At 31.2% G+C, this 20,020-nt stretch overlaps 1 protein-coding gene across 1 annotated transcript in view; it reads right to left on the bottom strand.

Moving 5' to 3' along the window:
* Positions 1-20,020, bottom strand: part of LOC128988764 (agrin-like) — a 510,056-nt gene that overhangs the window by 413,730 nt on the left and 76,306 nt on the right. Inside the window, exons 2-4 of the mRNA XM_054410381.1 lie at positions 6,541-6,951; positions 5,608-5,946; positions 1,742-1,777 (exon numbers count right to left, since the gene is read on the bottom strand). Of these exons, the coding sequence (XP_054266356.1) occupies positions 1,742-1,777; positions 5,608-5,946; positions 6,541-6,586 (421 nt within the window). The 5' untranslated portion in view covers positions 6,587-6,951. The remainder of the gene's footprint in view (positions 1-1,741; positions 1,778-5,607; positions 5,947-6,540; positions 6,952-20,020) is intronic.

Genomic DNA, 20,020 nt, shown 5'->3' with positions numbered 1-20,020 from the left:
AATCAAGTTACAGAATAAAACAAACAATTAAAAAATCTATTATTTTTAATTAAATAATTAAAAAATTGGTCTGAAAGCGCTATTATATTGGTTTCAACTATATCTCTCTGGCTAGATTCAGTATGTCAAAATATTGTTGTCTCACTAAAAATAAATCTTAAACCAGACTTAAAATCCCAAAACCGTATATTAGATTAAGAGTACCTCAGGGGCAAGTAATTTCTCTTACCTCTCTCATATCTCTTTTTTGTGCGGCCACAGATAATGTACTTATATTATATTTAATGATGACTGATATAATATTTGAGCTTATGTTAACTAAGCAGAAGAAACACAATGAAAGACACCTGCTGAGCTTAAAACTTAAAAGGTATATAAAACATAACATTACTAAAAAAATTACAGTCAATAAAATATTTGGAGCAGTCTTGAAAAAGGAATATAAAAGATCAAATGAACTATAAGCAACTTGTATTTTTTTTTATTGAAAAATAAATTGTATACAGCTTAATGTATTGATTTTAAATGTTATCAGAGTAGAAAAACCCCAAATAAATAAATTTTAGGATATTGAGAGTAATGGTACATACCTTTTAATTAAATATAAATCAAAATCTTAATCAGGATGAACCTGTGCACAAAGCAATGACTGGTGTATTTGAAAAATTATATTTCACTAAAAAAATAAAATACAAGATATATTTTTGTATATAAACTCTAACATTCATTTTGCCCAAGTCTTTTGGTTCAACTACTAAAGTAAAAGTATAAAATATTTTAAAAAGCAAAAAAGCAAAAGCAAATGATTTTTATTTTAGCAGAGTTAAGTTTTATCTTATATAATGATGATTTGGTTAAGGACCATTTGAACCATTTAACTAATTTTTGGAACAATAATATTAGTTCAATTTAAATCAAAAAAAAATATAAGTGTAGACATTTGGTAAGCGGTGATCCATTAAGGTAACCAAACAAGAAACAGCTGTCTTCTGCAAAACAGGAACGATTAAAGAAACTTAGCAACAAAGACGAATGGAGTAAAGTGGAGTTGCAAACACCAACTGTTCAACTTTGTACAGCAATCCTTTCTGTCGTGAGGTGTAAAAAATTGCAAATTGAGAAAAGTTTCAGATTTACTACCCCTATAAAAACACTCCAGCGAATGAAGTGTGGAAGTTGTTCTTCCTTCAAATCGTAAATGAATATTTTGATTTATCTGCGAAGTACATGTGCCTATCCAAACTACTTTTACAGTTTTGTTTAGAAAATATTACATTTAGTATTGCTTCCGTAAATCTTATAGTTTATTTAATGCTGAGTTGTGTTGTTTTGAACTGTTAAAACGCAACAAGCTGCTTTAAAATGTTAAGAAAACAAATGTCAACAAGGAAATGAAGAAATATTTTCAATTTATGAATAAAATATTTAAGCACCCATTTCGTTATTGTTTTGCAAAAAGTACATTAAACTTAAAGGCCATAATCAATATATCAAAAATGGGGTATTTCTCATTTCTGGAAGATTTATTTTAAAATCCACACTACTATTTGCACAAAATATGCATTTAAAACTAAATTATGCCGTTAAACATATCAATAATAAATTTAATGCCACTTTAACACTAAAATACATCATACTCAAAGTTTTTTATCAACTTTGAAACATGATAAAGAAGAGGTAACCTTAAAATAGATGCAGAAAAGGAGAGAGGGTGAGAATGTGTGAGAGAGAAGGGTCTTACCTTCAAGGGGTTGTGGTATCGCCTTGAAGCCGACATCTGCAACAAGTGCATCATTAGTGAGCTCCTTTGGAACCTACATTGCGGCAATAATAACCAGTTACACTGCTTCAGATACTACTGACAGAGGAATACTAATTGTGTATTGCTAAATGGCGTTCTATAGAGTATTAGGTTGTTTGATAATAGTTAGCTTTGAGATGTGTTAACACAAGGTTTCAAGCCTCATTCAACAAAATTACTGGGTTAAAATTGAGTTGATGGATCAAGTATATTTAAAACTATCAATATTTTTAATTTGTATTAAACATTTCTGTTGCAGTTATTCAAAATAATTGTGGTCATGCTTGAAAGGAGGAGATGCTTATACAATGGGAGATAATTTCAAGAAAAATGACGTATTCCAATGCATAAATAATTTTGGTTTCCTTATGAAACATAAAAAGTAATTGATAAAAACTAATATATAATAATATACAGTATATTACCCATGAATAAGGAAAAAATATATATTTACTGCACATATATATATCACACATTAAAAGCATACACATCACATATAACATGCTCACATGCAAAAGCAATGTATAAAATATGACACATCTATATAGTTTTTATTTTAAAGTGTTACGCTAATTTTATTTTAATTACGATCCCGGTCACCAAAACCAACCGTACAAGTGCATTGATACTTTAGCGAATTTTGTAAGGAGAACCTAACCTTTGCGTTATTACTATATTCCAAAGTCAACCTTTTCTTAAACATTATTTTAACTAACTCTTGAATTTTGTTTATGATTATTGTATCGTATTCGAGAAAGCTTTATTCGCCATTTAAAGGTTTTAACAATAAACCACAAACAGTCGTACTTGCTAAATAGTTATTATTACACCCATCGAGTTCTTGCACTGTAAAACTCCGGAATTACTTTGACTAATGGCTTGTTTAATGATGCAAGAACCGAGTGTCGGAAAGACTCACAATAAACGTCTTCTTTTAAACCGCCAAGTCAGTAAAGGGGATTCAAGAGGCGGCAATAACGGCGGGAAAGACTCTGACCAATGTTTGGAACGACCACTTAAGAAAGTCGCCTTCAAGAACAGCCCGAGATAAATCTAACGCAGCCTCATGCCTGCATTATAACCGGCGACATTAACTAAAGCAGTGTGTTTTCCAGACCGTAACTCTAGTTAATTTAGAGCACGGTTAACTACTCTCGGCGGAGTGATACACTGGCACTATCTGCTCCGCACTTTAGTACGCGTTTGCCTAGATTACTTGCAATTGTGCTTTATGGGAGGAGCATTTAATTCTGTTATATCGCGAACACGTTCGTTCTGTTTATCTGCTTTGATTGTTTATGGTAATTGGGCTGAAGCGAGTTGTTGTGTGGAACGTAATAGTTTTCCTTTGGACTAGTTTGCGTTTATTTTTACTAAATCTATAGGTCTCTCTAAAATAGGAAGGATGTTGAATCTTTTAAATTTTGTTATATGTTCCATGGATACGTCATTTATCTAGTTGTTGGTGGCCTCAGAACAAAGAAAACTGCATAAAGAGTACACCATTTAAAAGTAATAGAATTGTAAATATTGAACTTATTTTTGCATAATGGTTACAAAAATATACAAGTATAAAAGGAAATCATGATTAGGTAAAAATTAATAATATATTGATACTAATAATTTATTTATAAAAGAAATATTTAAAGCAGTTAGATACTTCGACGGGGTTTTACATTTTTTATTTGAATTAGTATACATGTTTTTCTAGATGCTCAAATATTTTAGGAGTAAGGATGTGTTGTGTTATATTTTTTAATGAGCTCTAGACTTAAATTTGTAACCTACCAAAATATTGGTGACAGTATTTTGTAAGTGATGTCAAGTTTCTTAGCGTTACTCCAATTATGATTTGCTTTATCCATCAATACAATTGAGGTTGAAAGGGGCAAATTTAACCTTCGTTTGGACCTTCATTTAAAGTATAAACACACAGTTTTACGTGAAAAAGACAAGGTATTTATATTAATAATTTTTTATGGTATAAATTAAGTGAAATCATAAATAAAATAATTTTATATACAAACATTTGCTGTGGCCTCTGTAATGTTTATTTGGAATTACAAAAATAGCATATACAGTTTTTACTAATTCATTCTACGGAATTTGAATTCACTTATTCCAAATAATTGTTTAAGAAACGAGACAACCGTTAATTATATCTACGTTTTAATATTTCAAATAACCCTATGGTACGGATATAATTATACTAATAATCACAATGATGGTTAATAATGTCACTATTTAGTTGATTTATTTATTTTAAATTTTACAATGTACTGCACTTTTTATAAAAAAAATCCTGAATAGTGTTTTGCTCATTACTTAAAAACGTTATTGATAAAACTTAAAATGAATTTTAGAAAAGCAGGAGAGAGCGAACTGCAATTACAGAATGTAATATTGAAAAGGAAAACCACGGAGGGATGAAAGTTGGCCACATAGTTGTGTAAACATTCTTTCTGCTCTCCGTCGCTATTGTAGTGGGTTAATAAAACGGCTATTGTTGGCAAAGCAGTTGTTCTGCAAACGAAAGAAAGCCCGAACCTGTCTGAAAGGGGAATTGTACACTGGCAATATTTGTATTAAACATTCATAAACTTCAAAGTTTCGTTTGGATATTGAAATGGATCTTTTGCTTTCACTTGGGAGTTCTGTATTTCTCGTTTTCTATCATTTTTGCTTTGTTTGTTTGAAGAAAGTTTGTAAAATAAACTGTTGACTTAACACAAACTTCTCAATGTTGTTTTTGAAACTACATAAGTTAGGTTAGAGTGTTAAAATAAAATGTTATTTAACAAGAAGAACGGGATACTAAAATGTAAAGAAAAAGAAAATCTGTATAAAGTAAATGAAAATGACAATTTAAAATCTTTGAAATTATTGTCGAAAATCTTTTATGTTTGTCTTTAATTTAAAAAAATTTAATTATTTTTACTAAAATCTTATACTTACTATAATTGTTTATGTAAAAAACATTTTCAAGTATTTCAGGAAGTTAAAATAAAACATAGGATTTCCTTGTTTAAAAGTTGATTGTAAACTACGAAGTTTTATATTCAGATCTGCTACAAATGATACAACTTTACTAAACAATGTATCTCGCAATACCAACAAAGGTGATTTCTACATTCATAAACATAGAATATTTAATTATAACCATAACACTGGGTATCTATTGTACACTAGTTACCGTTTCATAGTTTGTTTAAAGAAGCTTAGTTTACTGACAAATAACTAGGATTGCTTTCTCATGACTCAGTAAAATATAAAGTTGAAATTATCTACGTGTCTAGTGTATTCAACAAACTAGTTTTACAAACTAGGGTTAGGAAAATGACACAGAATATTTATTTGTGTAACTAGTGTGCGAAGTGGCACTTTTCACTCGCGTTATACATTATATTTTTCCTACAGTACTATAAAGCATATAAATGATCGGTCTATCATACACTATACAACACGTTTCAAAGCGTTAAACGAAATGGGAAATGCTGCACTACCTGATTGTTGTCGCAGTATCTTTTAAGTGTTGAAAACTTATTTTAAAGCGTACACGTATGACGTGCATAATAAAACACACTGTGTTGTGTTGATTGGTTGGAATACTGGAGTGAGGAAAGAATTAGTGTATGAAAAAGAAATGAGTGCGAAAAAGTAAGTAAATGCAGCAATTAGCTACTTTGCGTGCTATAGTGCAAGGAAGCCCCCTGTGTGAGATAACTGTAGGAAAAATAGTATTTCCATGCATGGCCAAACTGCGTAAGTTTAAAAACAAGCAACATGCAACACATCCAAATACTTACGGTTATAATACACGAGTATGATAGAGATGGTAAGGAACACTATCAGCAGTAGAGCCAGCACTATTAGTAGCACAGCTGGTTTGTACCAGGGGGACTCGACTGTCTGTGTCGTGGTAGACTTACACCAACACCAACTACACGCTCCCCCCGCCACCCCGGTGGTGCCACCCCTCATGATGCTGTTCGTGGTGGAACCGTCCCTCTGGGTAGTCACGACCACCACGTGACCAGGGTCCGAGTAGTGGTTGTAGTGGGGGGTGTGGCTTGGGGACGCGAAACCCCCGTCCTCACCGTCACCAGCGGAAGAGTACACGCCGTAGGCGGCCAGCATGTTGTGATCTGATCAAACAGCTGTTTTATACCACACTTTCTTGGATTTATAAAATGTTAAATGTTTCGTTTGGATATGTTTATTTGAAAAAAGTCCTAACTGTTAGTTATTAAAACGTAAGATTTTTTAACATACATTTTAACAAGCAAAAGATTTAACATCAGTAAAAACAACTCTTAGATTTTTGCTATCTATTGTATTTAACACTCACACCATGGCAAAAGAATATGATTTTGCATTGGATTAAGTTTATAATCGATTTATGATTGTATTTTAAAATGTAATTAGGTGATGTGTTAAATTATTTTGTTAATAGCACAGTTATTTATCTATTCATTTTTTAAGTGGTCATTAATTTGAAAAACTTTTGTCCTTACCTAACAAAAATCGTGCATATCAACAGTTTTGAGCATATTTGTTCCAAAATTATAATACTTATAAATGAAATGTCAATAAGCTGATTATCATAACAGAAACTAGATAGTAATTAATTAAGTAAATAGAAAGAATAAACAAACATTATGTAATGAAAATAAACTAAAACTGAATATAGTGTGGTATAAAACAACATATTTATTTTAAAGACTACGACGTCAAGTTACCTTTCCCGCCGTTTTGGATGTTTCCATTTCTGTTTCTGTACTCCATCACGCAAACAATAAAAGTTGGCCGGGATTTCCTACAGCAGTCTGAATCTCTTTCTCTTGAAACTAAAACATCTAACTTGGAAACGTTTGTCACGTCATTGCTTTATCAAGTCTATCCGTCTTTATTGGACCTATTTTTACAAAACGACCACATCCGAGTATTATTGTATAACAGAATTCCTTGGCAACATTGGGATGTATGTTTGTGGACATTTTCGTTGTGAATTTAGAAAAAGGACGCAAAGCATCACGCGTAAGTGGTTAATCCATTGCACATTGTTAGTAATAGAGTGACAAGGAAGGTCTTGTTAGTTCTTGTTAGTGAAGCTTACGTATCACTTCTCAGTCTCAAGATATCCAGCACACCTGAAACAATTGAAATCGTCATTAGTTTCAAAAATTATACAAAAACACCATAAAAATCATTATTACATTAAAATACACATTTAAAAATGATTGGAAACTTCGTGTTAACAAATTGCATTATCATTAATTCCTGTGTGGTTTAAGACTCAAGAGGAAAATAAATATAAAAACCGCTCATGAATTCTGTAAATGGATTGAAGTTACATATTTTCCCTAAGAAACTTTCTCTAGTTTGGATTATTAAACATAACTATACAATTATTGTAACATAACTAGATTTATCTATGTAGAGCCAATGTGAGTTAGGCTGGTTTTTATTCGCCCGTGCTTGGTAATTCATTTTTACAACCGACTTAAAAAAATTAAAAATTAAAGTTCATTATACTTTTTTTGTATTCATTAAAAAATAACACTAAGCGTATATCAAACATTTATTTGTCACGAAAATCTTGGATTAAATTGAAATGGCAATTGGGAAAATTCGCGTTGTCTGCAGGGCTTTGTTTGATTTATACAGGTATTTGTCAATGTTTACAAACTTTCTAGGTCTTTCGTAAAACTAAATCACAGCAACCAATCGTGTAAATTAAATTCATACCCTAAATGATTTACTAAACGTTTACTGAACACTATGTTATCCAAGTAAATTAATTACTCGACAATTATAGCTATGGAAACTGCATCATAAAAGTGCACAACACTCAATGGCGTAGCAACGACAGTAGAGGGATAAGGTTTTCAATAGGCTTTACTTGAATGTAGCAGAACAATAGCAAGAATGTCAGCTCGGTTCAGCATTCTCGTCTCAATATTGTTCTCAGCTAATAATTGGATCACTAAATCATTCTGCTGTTATGTATGGTAGCTTGACTCTGCAAGTTAAGTGGAATTTACAGTTACGCATCAGTGAGAAAATATAATGGTGATAGAACAAGTTATTTTTGTTTAATTTACAAAAGTAGTAAAAAGTCCCAAGAATACACCTTGTCAAATTGTAGACATTGGCATGTAAACTGTACATAGTTTGGCTTATGAAGTATTGAATAACAAAAGATAACAATATTTATTGTAGCATTTACGTTTCAAAAATCCCCTATAATAATTAACTGGTATCAACATTTAAAATGTGTTCTGTAGATATATTTACCAAAACAAACATTTAAACAGCTTAATTTTTTCCCCCAAGCCGAAAACCTATTTTCTTCTTTTTAAAATAAATGTTAAATGACATCATTACCTAGTTATAAAGTTAAAAGTTCAACAAAGGCAGTAAAGTAATGTATAAGGTCACGTGTACTGCTTTGTTGTCACAAGGAGACATGGTTTGAAACTTACAATGTCCGATAGTAGACATCGATCGACAAGATGCATGGCTTCCTTTGACTGTTGCATAACTCATTCACTCATGAACTAAACATTGAGTCTGCCATTGTCACAAATAGCAACAAGATGTTTCTATAAATGGAAATTATGTTACAGATGAATTTATTGTTGTGTCGTTAACACACAAGTAGTTAATTGATTTTAAGTTATTATAAAGTAGAAAATTCAAAACTCAAGGCTTAAATTGTCATCGACTTGTTGATATCATTTTAGCAAATTTCCCTATAGGGGTAGCTATTACCGTAGGTGGCACGGTGATGAAATTTGGTTTAAAGTAATAAGGTGGGATAAACTTGAATGAGTTCGTGAACCAGCATGATCGGACCATGGGAACGGGGTTTAATGGGGGGTTTTATGGGGTAAAAATGTTTTTTCTCATTTTGACCCTCAAAACAAAAAAATTCCCAATTTATCTCTGGACCTTTTTAAAGAGCTTAAAAAAACAAATAGTTTAGTTCATCAAAGTGTTTTTGTACGGTTATTAACGGAGAAAATTCAAAAAAAAAATTAATTTAAAATTTCCATGCCATTCTTAATGTTATTCTTATATTGTAAAATGTTGTTGTTTGCTTGTTTATGGATATATTTTGATCAAACTTGGCAAATTTATTTATTTCATTCTGAGCTATTAATACTAAAAAATACACTTTATTAGTTTCCTCGTAGCAGCAAACATATGTACTCAATTACCCTAATGTTACTTAAAACAAATTTAATTGAAAATCAATTCAGACAAATAGATAATCGCTTAGTTGGCAGGTTTGCTACAGCGGGGGTATTTTAAAATTGGTACGAGTCACATGACTGTTAAAATTACAACGAAATTGTGTTAAGTAGGGCATGCTCTAAAATACAGAGGACGTTTATGAGGGAAATATTTGTACTAGAAAAGCGTACTTGCAATCTGAACAACTAAGTCAAGAGGTGAAACCCTATTGGTGGTGGTGGAGTTGGAATCTCGTCTTTAAATACAAAGGATCCTAGCTCGAACCCCTAATTTATATTGACTCCATAGCTAAAATAGTTGAATCTTGGAAATTTCTTATCAGAGTGCTTCGCTACGTCTTAGGTTTTATAAAGTAAAATTCGGGATCACATGGCTTTCGATAATTAGGTGTATGTATGAATTACCATATTTTATAACATGAATTCCAAAACATATATTTTTGAATTACTTGCCCTAATTCCAGAAATGCTCCCATAATGGTTCATTAACACTGTAAAACCTAATAGTTTCCTTAATTAACGAATTACTAAACCATATTATAATATAAAATAATCCACTACCTGACTGCCAAAAACGACCATAAGGGGCTGTCTTGCATTCATAAGTTTCTTCCTTACTTAATCCCCTTAATCTACTTAATCTTCCTTACTTAGTTTCTTCACTAACAGTTAATCGCTTCCTAGAATAGCAGATTTTATGCAGAGTGTGTGTAAATCAATCAACCAATAAAAAGTAAAAAGCTAAGATAGTTCAAATTTAAATTATAACAAATAATAACAATAATAACATAAATAAATAATAACAATGTTTCAATAACCTGAATTGTTACCATAGTCTTCAATATACTCTGGATACTTCACGTTAATGATTATTAATCAGTGTTTAAAATAATAGAAAAAGGAGCGAGGAAATGAATAGGTGATTTCGTAATGATGAAAGGTAACAGGTTTATAGTGGTTATTATTACTTTGAGTAATGAACTAGGTAATACATCTTGTATCAAAGGACATACAGTTATGTCCTTGTACAAGGTGCATTAGTATCTCAGGACTAATGGACTTGGACCGTATTCTATGGCTGCTGTTATTCTTCCATTAACAACGGACTCTGTCGCTGAGCCATTTCATAAAGCGCTCGTTCAAAATATATTGACTTTTCAGACATTAAACTTAACGAAAGGGTTTTACTTTTTCACGATTCAAATGGTTCGTTGCATCACTCTCACTGGCTCTGAGATGTTACAAACGAAAACATAACCTCTCTTAGAAGTTATGAGTAGTGATTGTTAGTAATTGAAAAGCTGTCGTAGGTAAAGTAGTGTACGCAACTCGCGTAAACAGTCTTAATGACACCAGTAGAAGAGAAGATAAAAAGGCACTCGCAAAGGCCTTAAATTTTCTACTCGTGTCGTTAACACTATATTTACGCTATCATTGCGTAAACTACTATAATAATATTCCTTCTTTCAACGTTTTGCAATCTTAATTCTTGTTTAGGTTATGTTGCAGCATCATTTAATGTAGCCAGTGGCAAAGAGGCCACAGAATACCACCACTTGCGAAAAAAAGTCAGCGAAATATTTTCTCAATATAAATATTTGCGTGCCTGAACAGAACTTTTCACATTAAAAAGGGTTACTTAGTTTGAAGATGTTTGGTCTTGCAGTTAAGAGGGGATAAACCTTAAACTCGGAGCTGGGCGATTCTGTCTGGATCAGCCTAAAACTTATTCATCAGTCTGAAGGAAATTGTCTTTCCTGTTTCATTCAACCTTTGTATGAAAAACTATGAAAATAGAATAATTTATTTTCAAACTTAGATATTTTCAAAAAAACTGTTACCTAATCTACATGAAAAATCTGTTAACAAACTATTAAGCTAACATATGGATGAACATGCTTAATTACAACCCATTATTTGATAAATAGTTCCGTTCAGAGGAAACACAGGGTAGGCAATCGTCCTTATGTGTCAAATAGGTATAGTAGAAAATATAATGATAAAAGGGGGTTTACATGATAACTATTCAGCACACAATAATATAGACTCAATAAAAGAATAGGTTTGCTGAAGAAAAAGTTTTGTATTTGAATACTTTTAAAACACATACAAATAAGTACAGGAACGTGCTATGTTATAATAAGAATATATTTCGACAACTAGGCAGTCTACGCTGCCAATGTAGATAAGATATAATGGGAGGGGTCACTTACTGTGTCGAACCCTTTTGGTTTCTTCATGCCTGATCGACAAAAACCTTATATACTAAAATATCGAATCTTTCTTTTGTATCTTCAGTTATCTAAATACTAAGAATTTTTTTTTTTGAATTTGTTGGACTATTTTGAAAATAAAGCTCAAAATTGTGTTTTAACCTGGAATTCACACCGCAAAGCAAAAGAAAACTACGTTTTTCCCACAGATACTTTGTACAGAGAACAAAGAAATAGCCGTGACGCTGAGCAGACTAATGAGTTTGCCGAGACTTGAATTTCTTTGACGTGTTGACTTTCTGTGAGTGGTTTTGACAATTTCGTCATCCTTTCTTTCCTAAAGCGTAATTTGAGCTTGGCATCGCTATTTTGTGTTACCGGTACATTTTTGTGGAACTAGGTGCTTTTGAAAGACATTTGTATTGACCGGGGAAAACTTTTAGACATTTTTTTCGATATTCAATATTATATAGAATTAAAGAAGCACAAGTTCAACCAAGGGTTTTTACAGCCATAATGTGAATGTTTAGTAAGAACATTAGTATAATTTTTTTATGAACATGGAATGATCCGAAATCACTTTTTTATCAAACAGTAAATCTGAAATGCTGCGGCTACATATTGGATCAGACCACGCAATAAATATCAGTGTTGTTTCTATGCAGGTCACGGACGGAGGTATACCACGCCCGATTGTGCGTCCAACTCATTCCGGATACGTTTGTTTTGTAACCACAATGCCCAATTAACTGGTCTCTATTCATAATGAGGGTAAATTTACCTCTAACGTGCATTATTTAGAATTCTTTTATTTCCGAGGTTTCAATAGTTGAAAATAAATTATTTGGCAGTTGGTGAAGTGTATAGGAATGTAAGAAATTGAAAACATATTGAGAGTGTTTTTATGTAAAATAGTACTGTAATGTTATTGGTTGAAATAGTTTAGGTATATATTTAACTACACTTTATACTAGCGGAAATTTATTTACACAGCAGACTCTACAGTTTATTCACTTTACCATAGTTACGTAAAATTGCTGTACTTTCCCCTAACTAAGATTATGGTTAACATTAAAATTATGAAATGGTTCGAATATTTACTTACAAGGTCAATAAGCGCATGGAGTTCTAAAAAATCATAATACTCATTTTGGTAAAATGTGAATCATAATAGAACATGGTTAAGCCTAGCAAAACCCAAACTACTCGTTGAGACACAAGTGTTTGGATTTATGTATAATGTAGTTGTTTTGTGTATTTTGCTTCGTTATACGTACCAATGTGTTGATTTTAGTATGCTTAGCAGCATAACAGTATCACACAATTAAGCGATCTTAGACAATTCACATCATCATTCCTAATGATTAGGTTAAGTATAAAACTTTCTGAGGGTGTCAATAAATTATTCAATATAATGTAGGTCACCTGATAGTCTAGGTTACAACCGTCATCTATACATCACACATATCTTTGGCTTAGCCAAACCACAAACTGTGCCCTGAGCTGTTAGAACATTGGATTTACTACCTATAAACCTTATAATCATTCGTATTTATGCGGTAACCTAAGAAATGTCGAGATAATAGTTCCAATTAAAATAACTTTGTTTCAGTTCCGTATTTTAACAATTTAACACCGTCCGCTATCTATTATATACAAGTCCCAAGTCGTCCTTAGCAACGTCTAAGTATGTTCTTTGTGTATAGGTATTGTATGTCTATGTTCTTTGAAAGGTAGGAAAATAGAAAATTAGTAACTACCGCTTCAATAACCAAAGTAGGTAGTATTAAGCTCCCATAAGCTGTGAGTTTTAGAAATGAATTTAAAAACACAGTGCAGAGGTTCGGACAGGATCCAGATCAGCGATGTGACTGTGATGTTCAAACCCAATCAAAAAATGTATCATACGGGGTTTTTCAACGAGGTTTACCGAATAGTTAAACATGACTTCAAGACCCAAACAGAGCATCATTGGTAACTTGAAACAGATACATAGAGATACCTAAGTTTGTATGAATATATACATCGTAATATAATTGAAACTGATATTTGATTGTGTGTGTAATAACCAGTAGCATACGCTTTGTAGAGTTTATGGCCAGTGTGAATAAAAAATAGCATTTTAAATATAAAAAAAAACAGTCAAGTAATGTTTCGTTGCATATACAATTAATTTTAACAGAAAAAGCAAGTATAATTTTATAGAATAACATTTTAACTGATGGTGATATGGATTGTGTAGTTGTATAACAACTACAGTTAGAGTTTTTATAGTTTGTGTAATGAGAGAAAATATCAGGTTTAATAATGGTAATTTACCTAAAACAACTTCCGGAACCAATATTCCATCAAGAAATTTGTAGTTTCAATCAATTCAGTACTTGTCCTCTGTTTGATGAGCTCATGTATGCTTGAATCTTATCCATGTAAATACTACGTACAGAACTAAACCCCTCTCTGTCAGTTTACTGCTTTGTAACAGGTTGCATTAGTTCAACTAAACTTCATTGTTACACAAAGAGCTTTATGTTAGACTGCATCAGTTGATTTATCTTTGCTCAGAATTGAAAGGTTTCTAAAATTAAATTAGTTGCTTCTAGGTTATAGGTGATGTTGGAATTAAACGTGTAATAATTTCAACTGTAACTAGCTTACTTATGAAGTATAATTACAATTTTCATAGTATGAACTACGCTAGTTAGTTTGTTTGATATAAAAATGTTTATTAAAACTTAACTGATTTTCAAAAGTTTAAAATCAAACTCAATCTTATAAACATTACTAACTATAAGTGTAATTTAAAATATAAAATTTAATTCAAATATAATATAAAATAACTTGATATTTGTAGTTACCAACAATTTTCATTAAAATATTTTGCCAGTAAGCTTTAATTTTCTATTTTTTTATTTAGGTCTCTGATATAATATATTTTTAGATATTTATATCTTAGAAAAATGTTTGTTTTCATTTTTATTTTATTTTTTAGATTGAACAATAAAAAAAACCAAATCCCCATTGATAAACTTCAATGTTTCAAAATAAACTGGATTACATGCTTATATTAAAAACACTTTTATAGAAGCACAGAAACTCATGCTAGGGAAAGCTATTAGTTAATATCACATACAACTAAGACAGGATGAAATGGAAACAACAGTGGAGAAGGGAACCCAGAGTAGGTCTTGAATTGAGAACCAACAATGAATGGAATGTCAACAGACCCAGGGCTGGCTTGAACTAATGTCATTATTGGTTTTGTAAGGTGGCTGGAAGATTTATTTTCCCCCTATTTGTATGGTAATAATGATTTCTCTACTCATTTAGAATCTATCCTCTTTATATTTTAAAATGTAATACAATGAATGAATCAAGTAAATTTATTCTGACAATTTTCATCGTTATTCATCAAATCCTTTTTTTAAACTTAAGTATCATCCGATTATATATATCAAAGAAACTTACGAAGATGTATTTATGATTGCTTATATACATATAATGGAATGAAATGTTAATTGTTTCATTGTCTGATACTAGTTTGAGTTAAATAAAAATTACGTGAACGGGTGCTTTATACTAAATTGTTTTTGATTATTTAATTGTTTATCATCTGGTCACATATACACATAGTTGATTTTAATGTATTTATATAATAAATAATACTTTACTTTTTTCTCCAAAGTATGCACAGTGGCGATAAAGACTCTTGATTTATGGCTGATTTATTTCTGTTAACTAAATATTTATAAGCGAATGGTAATTTAACAGCACATAAACTTAAATGAAAAATTACTAACAAGTGAAATTCAAGTTTTTTTTTTACATGCCAAGGAATAAAACGGTTACAGAGTTTATTAATTGCAGCTAATACAAGAAACTCTTCCTTAAATTAATGATCCCGTTCCTTTGGACATGTTTATGATGTTATAGAACAATTACTTAATGCTTTTGCTCTACAGGTGTTGGTGTAGTATTAATACACTTTCCCAATACAAAACATATTCTCTCGTATAAATCCCCAACTTAAAATAAAGACAACGAATCAGCTGTTTAACCAAATCCTTAAGGAATCACTACGAAGATTGTCTCGAAGATAGTTGTCCACTAGCCGCTGGTATAATGTATCACTTAGGGAGGGAAGGGTTGAGCCAGAAGGGTTAAGGGTTAGTCCTCGGAGGGTAATATCTTAAACAACAAGGCTTCCATATCAGTTACTCGCGATATCATCTTACTTGACCCTGATAATCCATGCTAAATCTTAACTATTTAAATACATTGGTTAATATTGCGTTACCATAATAGTCTAAGGCATAAACAGTCCAATAGATATTTTCTACGAATAAAAATGTACAATTAGTGCACTGAGTCTCTTCACAAAATGGGTTATAGTTTATTGAACTTTTCACTCTATAATAACAACAATGATATTTAAACTAAGGATTCGGTGTTTCCCTAGCTTATTCAAAAAGGTATATCAACAAATATATATATATATATGTATATATATATATATATATATATAAACCATCATCTATATGACCACAATGTGTGACACATTTCCTAAGACAAAACCATAAATACATTTTATATTGGGGTTCATGTCACCCGTACTCTATTTATTCTCTCATAACCAAGTAAATGCTAAATCATACAATTATATAGCTTTGTAACAGGTAATGGTTTGCCAAAATGTTCTGACAGCATACAAAGAGCCAATTAACCTGGATAAAGTGGTTGAGGATGTGACGCCAAAAGCAAAAATTGTTAGGGTGTTTGCGATCGTCGCTTAGCTACACAAAGGAGTCACCTGGCGTATAACACTACCTCAACACCAATACTACGTAGTGAAGCTTGCTGGGTACTACAAAAAATAATGTTTATATTATAACCTAGGTGTATTATATTTTGATAAGTTTTCTTATATATGAAATCATTCGTTGCAAAATATAATATAGAATGGTTGGGCTAACAACCCTTTTTGAAGATATGTGACAAATGATATAGATCTACGAAAAAAATGTGGGGTAGAATTCTATGAGGTTTTTTTCTTTAGAAAATAACAAATCACATTATGTAAATTAATTAACTCTGGCTAAGCTCACCAAACAAATTTAGTTAATTGAATTCAAATTAGAATACTTCGTTGACATTAAGTGTAGAAAACTGCAGTAATGCATGCATTGTATTAGTTTCGAACCTAAATTCCAGCATCGTAAAAAAATATTGATTTTAAATAGCTATAACAACATTTTGCAGATAGCCTGTAGGGCTAATACCGTTTATAAGTGAAAGTTGTGTATTTTATAGGATATTCTACAACCTTGTATATATAACTAGTATATATACTAGTATATAACCTAGTATATAGGTAGTGTAGGTAGTGTACGTACTTATTTTTGCATGTAAAATCTGAATCTGCATAGCCCACTACGCTTTACTGAAACGACATGTATAACTTTCCTCCTACGATATGAAATAAATACTTGGAAACAGGGCAACAGAGTGTTTTAAAAATAAACTAACACTTACTAATATTAAAGTCATGATTTTAGCCTGAATTTACTAATAACATCTAGTAGTCAGCTGGTGTAATGTTAAAATTATCGATACAGAAACAAACATGCATTTACAAACATGCTTAGCAAACAAGTTTCTCAAGGGAAATTTTAAAATTTAGGCTCTACAATCTTTCCTTTAGTTTGTTGCACTTGATACACTTTTTACTTCAAAGAAATGTGGGAAGATACAGCTAGTCTCGAACTACCCTGTTATCCCTTTTATTTCATTTATAAGTTGAACATATGTTTGTTGCTTGGAAAAATTTTGATCAAGTCTTACATATTTACACAACCTGTTTTAACTGTTAACTAAACTCAGTACATGTAGTATTAAACCATAAATCAAGAGAATAAACACTTTGTAAATATCAACATGTCATTTATTGTCTTCTCTTCTGTTCCAAACATAAACTTGTACATTGTACACACAGGTTTATAGCAAATACGAAGGTGCGATAGTAGTTGTTTCCATTAAAGATTTGACTATAGCGTTCGTGCTGCGTGTCTTGATCGATTCTCCACTAATGGCAGTACAAACACCCCTCGTCCATTCCGGCAGTTAAGGTCCTTTGTATACAAGGCTGAGTCAATACATTGATTGTTCGCTTGTTTCTTGTAAAATCCTCTTAGAACATTTCGTGATATTCTTTTAGTTCAATTCAACGTTAAACCATAGATGAAGTAATACTTTAAGAGGTCCTGGTTTATTTCTAGCAATCTAATTTAATACTGATTCTTAAGAAAATTAATCGTGGCAAAGATTAATAGTGTTTGTCCTATCCTGTGGTATTATCGGTTAAAGCAGTAAACATTTGTACAGAAACTAGTGTACTCGTTATCTAAATAATGAATGCAGGAACTGTAAATATTAGCGTCGAATGGCTGAAGCTTTTAGTGGGTAAAAGTTGCGTGAATTTGAAAAACGCTAGGCAAACAAGAAAAGGAAAAGTTATATTTATAAGAATCTCGGATATAAACAATACAAAGTTGGTCCCTAAGGAGACCCTTTGATCTCAACTGGATCTCCCTATGGGCTTCGACAAGCCACTCTTACAACAATACTTTGTCTGAGTCCACTAAACTTGGACACTTCAACTCCTAAATATAAGGCTCAAAGTAATATTGTTGCTTAAGATTTAGAGGTATTTTCAAACCTAAAATGAATTACTAGAATTTTTGATAAGTAGGAATGTTGTATTTACATCTACATAAACATACACGAAATGTTTCTTGTAATATATTATTTCCTAGGCTTAAAACCCTGTCGATAATCACTCTTTAAACCTTTATTAGAAACATCTGTTCAGAAATGCTCTTAGAGACTGGTATTCTAATGACATTGATATTCTTGGGATACAAAAAAAGTATCTGTCAATAAATTGTACTAAGATCTATAAAGTACTACTCCAACTCTATTGGATCATTGAGTTAGTTTTTTTTTTGTTGTTTTGCTTGTTTGTTTTATGATAGCCATTGTGGCCAATAGGTTGATATTTCCCTTTTAGAATCATAGTAAAGTGTATCTTCCATAATCGGCTTTCTCATGAACCCAGCTTTATCCATGAAAGCTTTCAAGGTTTCTAAAATTTGAAACAAATTACCTATATTACGTTTTATATTTATTATTTTATTTCAAAGATTTAATTGCTTTCCACATGCTCCATTTTCATTTAATTGTCCATTGTCCTTATTAATGTATAAATTTATGGCCATAAAAAGACATATTCAACCATTACCTAGGACACTTTTTTAAATATAGAAATGTTAAAAACAAAACTTTAAAGTTATCATTTTAACACCAACCATTTTTAGGAGTAGGGTAACATTTTTAAACAAATGCAGAATTTTTTTTATTCCGTGACTTTTAACGTAAAAGAAAGCAAGGGGTGGACTAAGAACCCTTGTCTATTAAAGGGTGTGGTCCCAAGGGTGTGACCCATCAAAACTCTGATGGAACATCTTGTTTGAGTGGTCTTGGCTTACTGGACACTTGAGAACAAGAGTAAGCTTTACATTATAAACATATTTTTAAAATATAGATGATTCCTTTAAGTATCCAATATTTTCTCCTGATTTGCATTATTTTTATTTAGGATTGTTAAGAATAAAAACTTTGAAAAACACTTACCTACCTTTCTGCCTATGTCAACTCTTGAGTATAAGAAGTTTTTACCTATTTTTCAGTAATATTGCTAAATATTAATATTAGTTATAGAATTTTTTTAGATCTGGCAAATTCTATTAATTTTTTACATTGGGTTAATACCATTATTAAATATACTAAGAATTTATATATAGGACACAATTGTCTTGCTAAAAAGTATTATTATTAAATATACTAAGAATTTATATACATGACAAAATTGTCTTGCTAAAACATATACATGCAAAAATAAAAGATACATGCCCACCTTAACACTTTAGCAAGTGTTCTAGTGCACCGTGTGTTTAAAACGTGGTAAATGAACTCCAAAACTGGTTTAATAATGTAAAATTAACAACAAAGAGCCACGCGTGTTTGAGATGGCGTTACGAGTGAATCGTTGTAGTGAGAGTGATTTTATGGGGCGAGAGTGAATAATTACTGTAAACCTGACTCTTGCTAGAATCACTAACTCTTACTAACAGCACATCTGAGCATCCCTTCTACAAAATGCATATAACTACTTTGAATAATATATATCTAGGACTTATTGCCTTTCAAACTATTTATTACAGTAATTGTAAGTGTAAAATTTCAAGTGTTGGTAAACGTATTTATTTTCTTTTAGTTTCATTTTGTGGTTGATTAGTACCTAAATGGGTACAACATTTTATTTTATTGTATTAAATTAAGTAGATAAATACCTACTCCTTTCAAATACGAAAACTATATTGATTGATTTAATACAAGAAAATAATTCTATAAACACCCTTGCGATGATGGGCTATCTCTAGGTAAAAAAGAATCTGCCGGGGTCAGAGTTATCAAATGTAAATTTTCCTTTTTGAACTCGTTTTCTGCTAATCTCGAAAAAAAATGATAAGGTTTTGGATTATAATATATACTATCATGTATTTTTTTAACCCATTCATATTTAATATGTTGTATAATTTTGCATTTCGTTACAATACTCCCTTATGAAGATGTTAAGACGAATTCTATTTAAAGAGTTCTTTACTAAAATGAATTTCTTGCATCGTTGGTAT

Source organism: Macrosteles quadrilineatus, unplaced genomic scaffold (assembly GCF_028750875.1).
Source record: "Macrosteles quadrilineatus isolate MER2022 unplaced genomic scaffold, UCM_ALF_1.0 Scaffold_3__2_contigs__length_128488019, whole genome shotgun sequence".
Classification (NCBI taxonomy): domain Eukaryota; kingdom Metazoa; phylum Arthropoda; class Insecta; order Hemiptera; family Cicadellidae; genus Macrosteles; species Macrosteles quadrilineatus.
The sequence above is the reverse complement of the archived record's forward strand: the minus strand, read 5'-3'. Positions and strand labels throughout refer to the sequence as shown.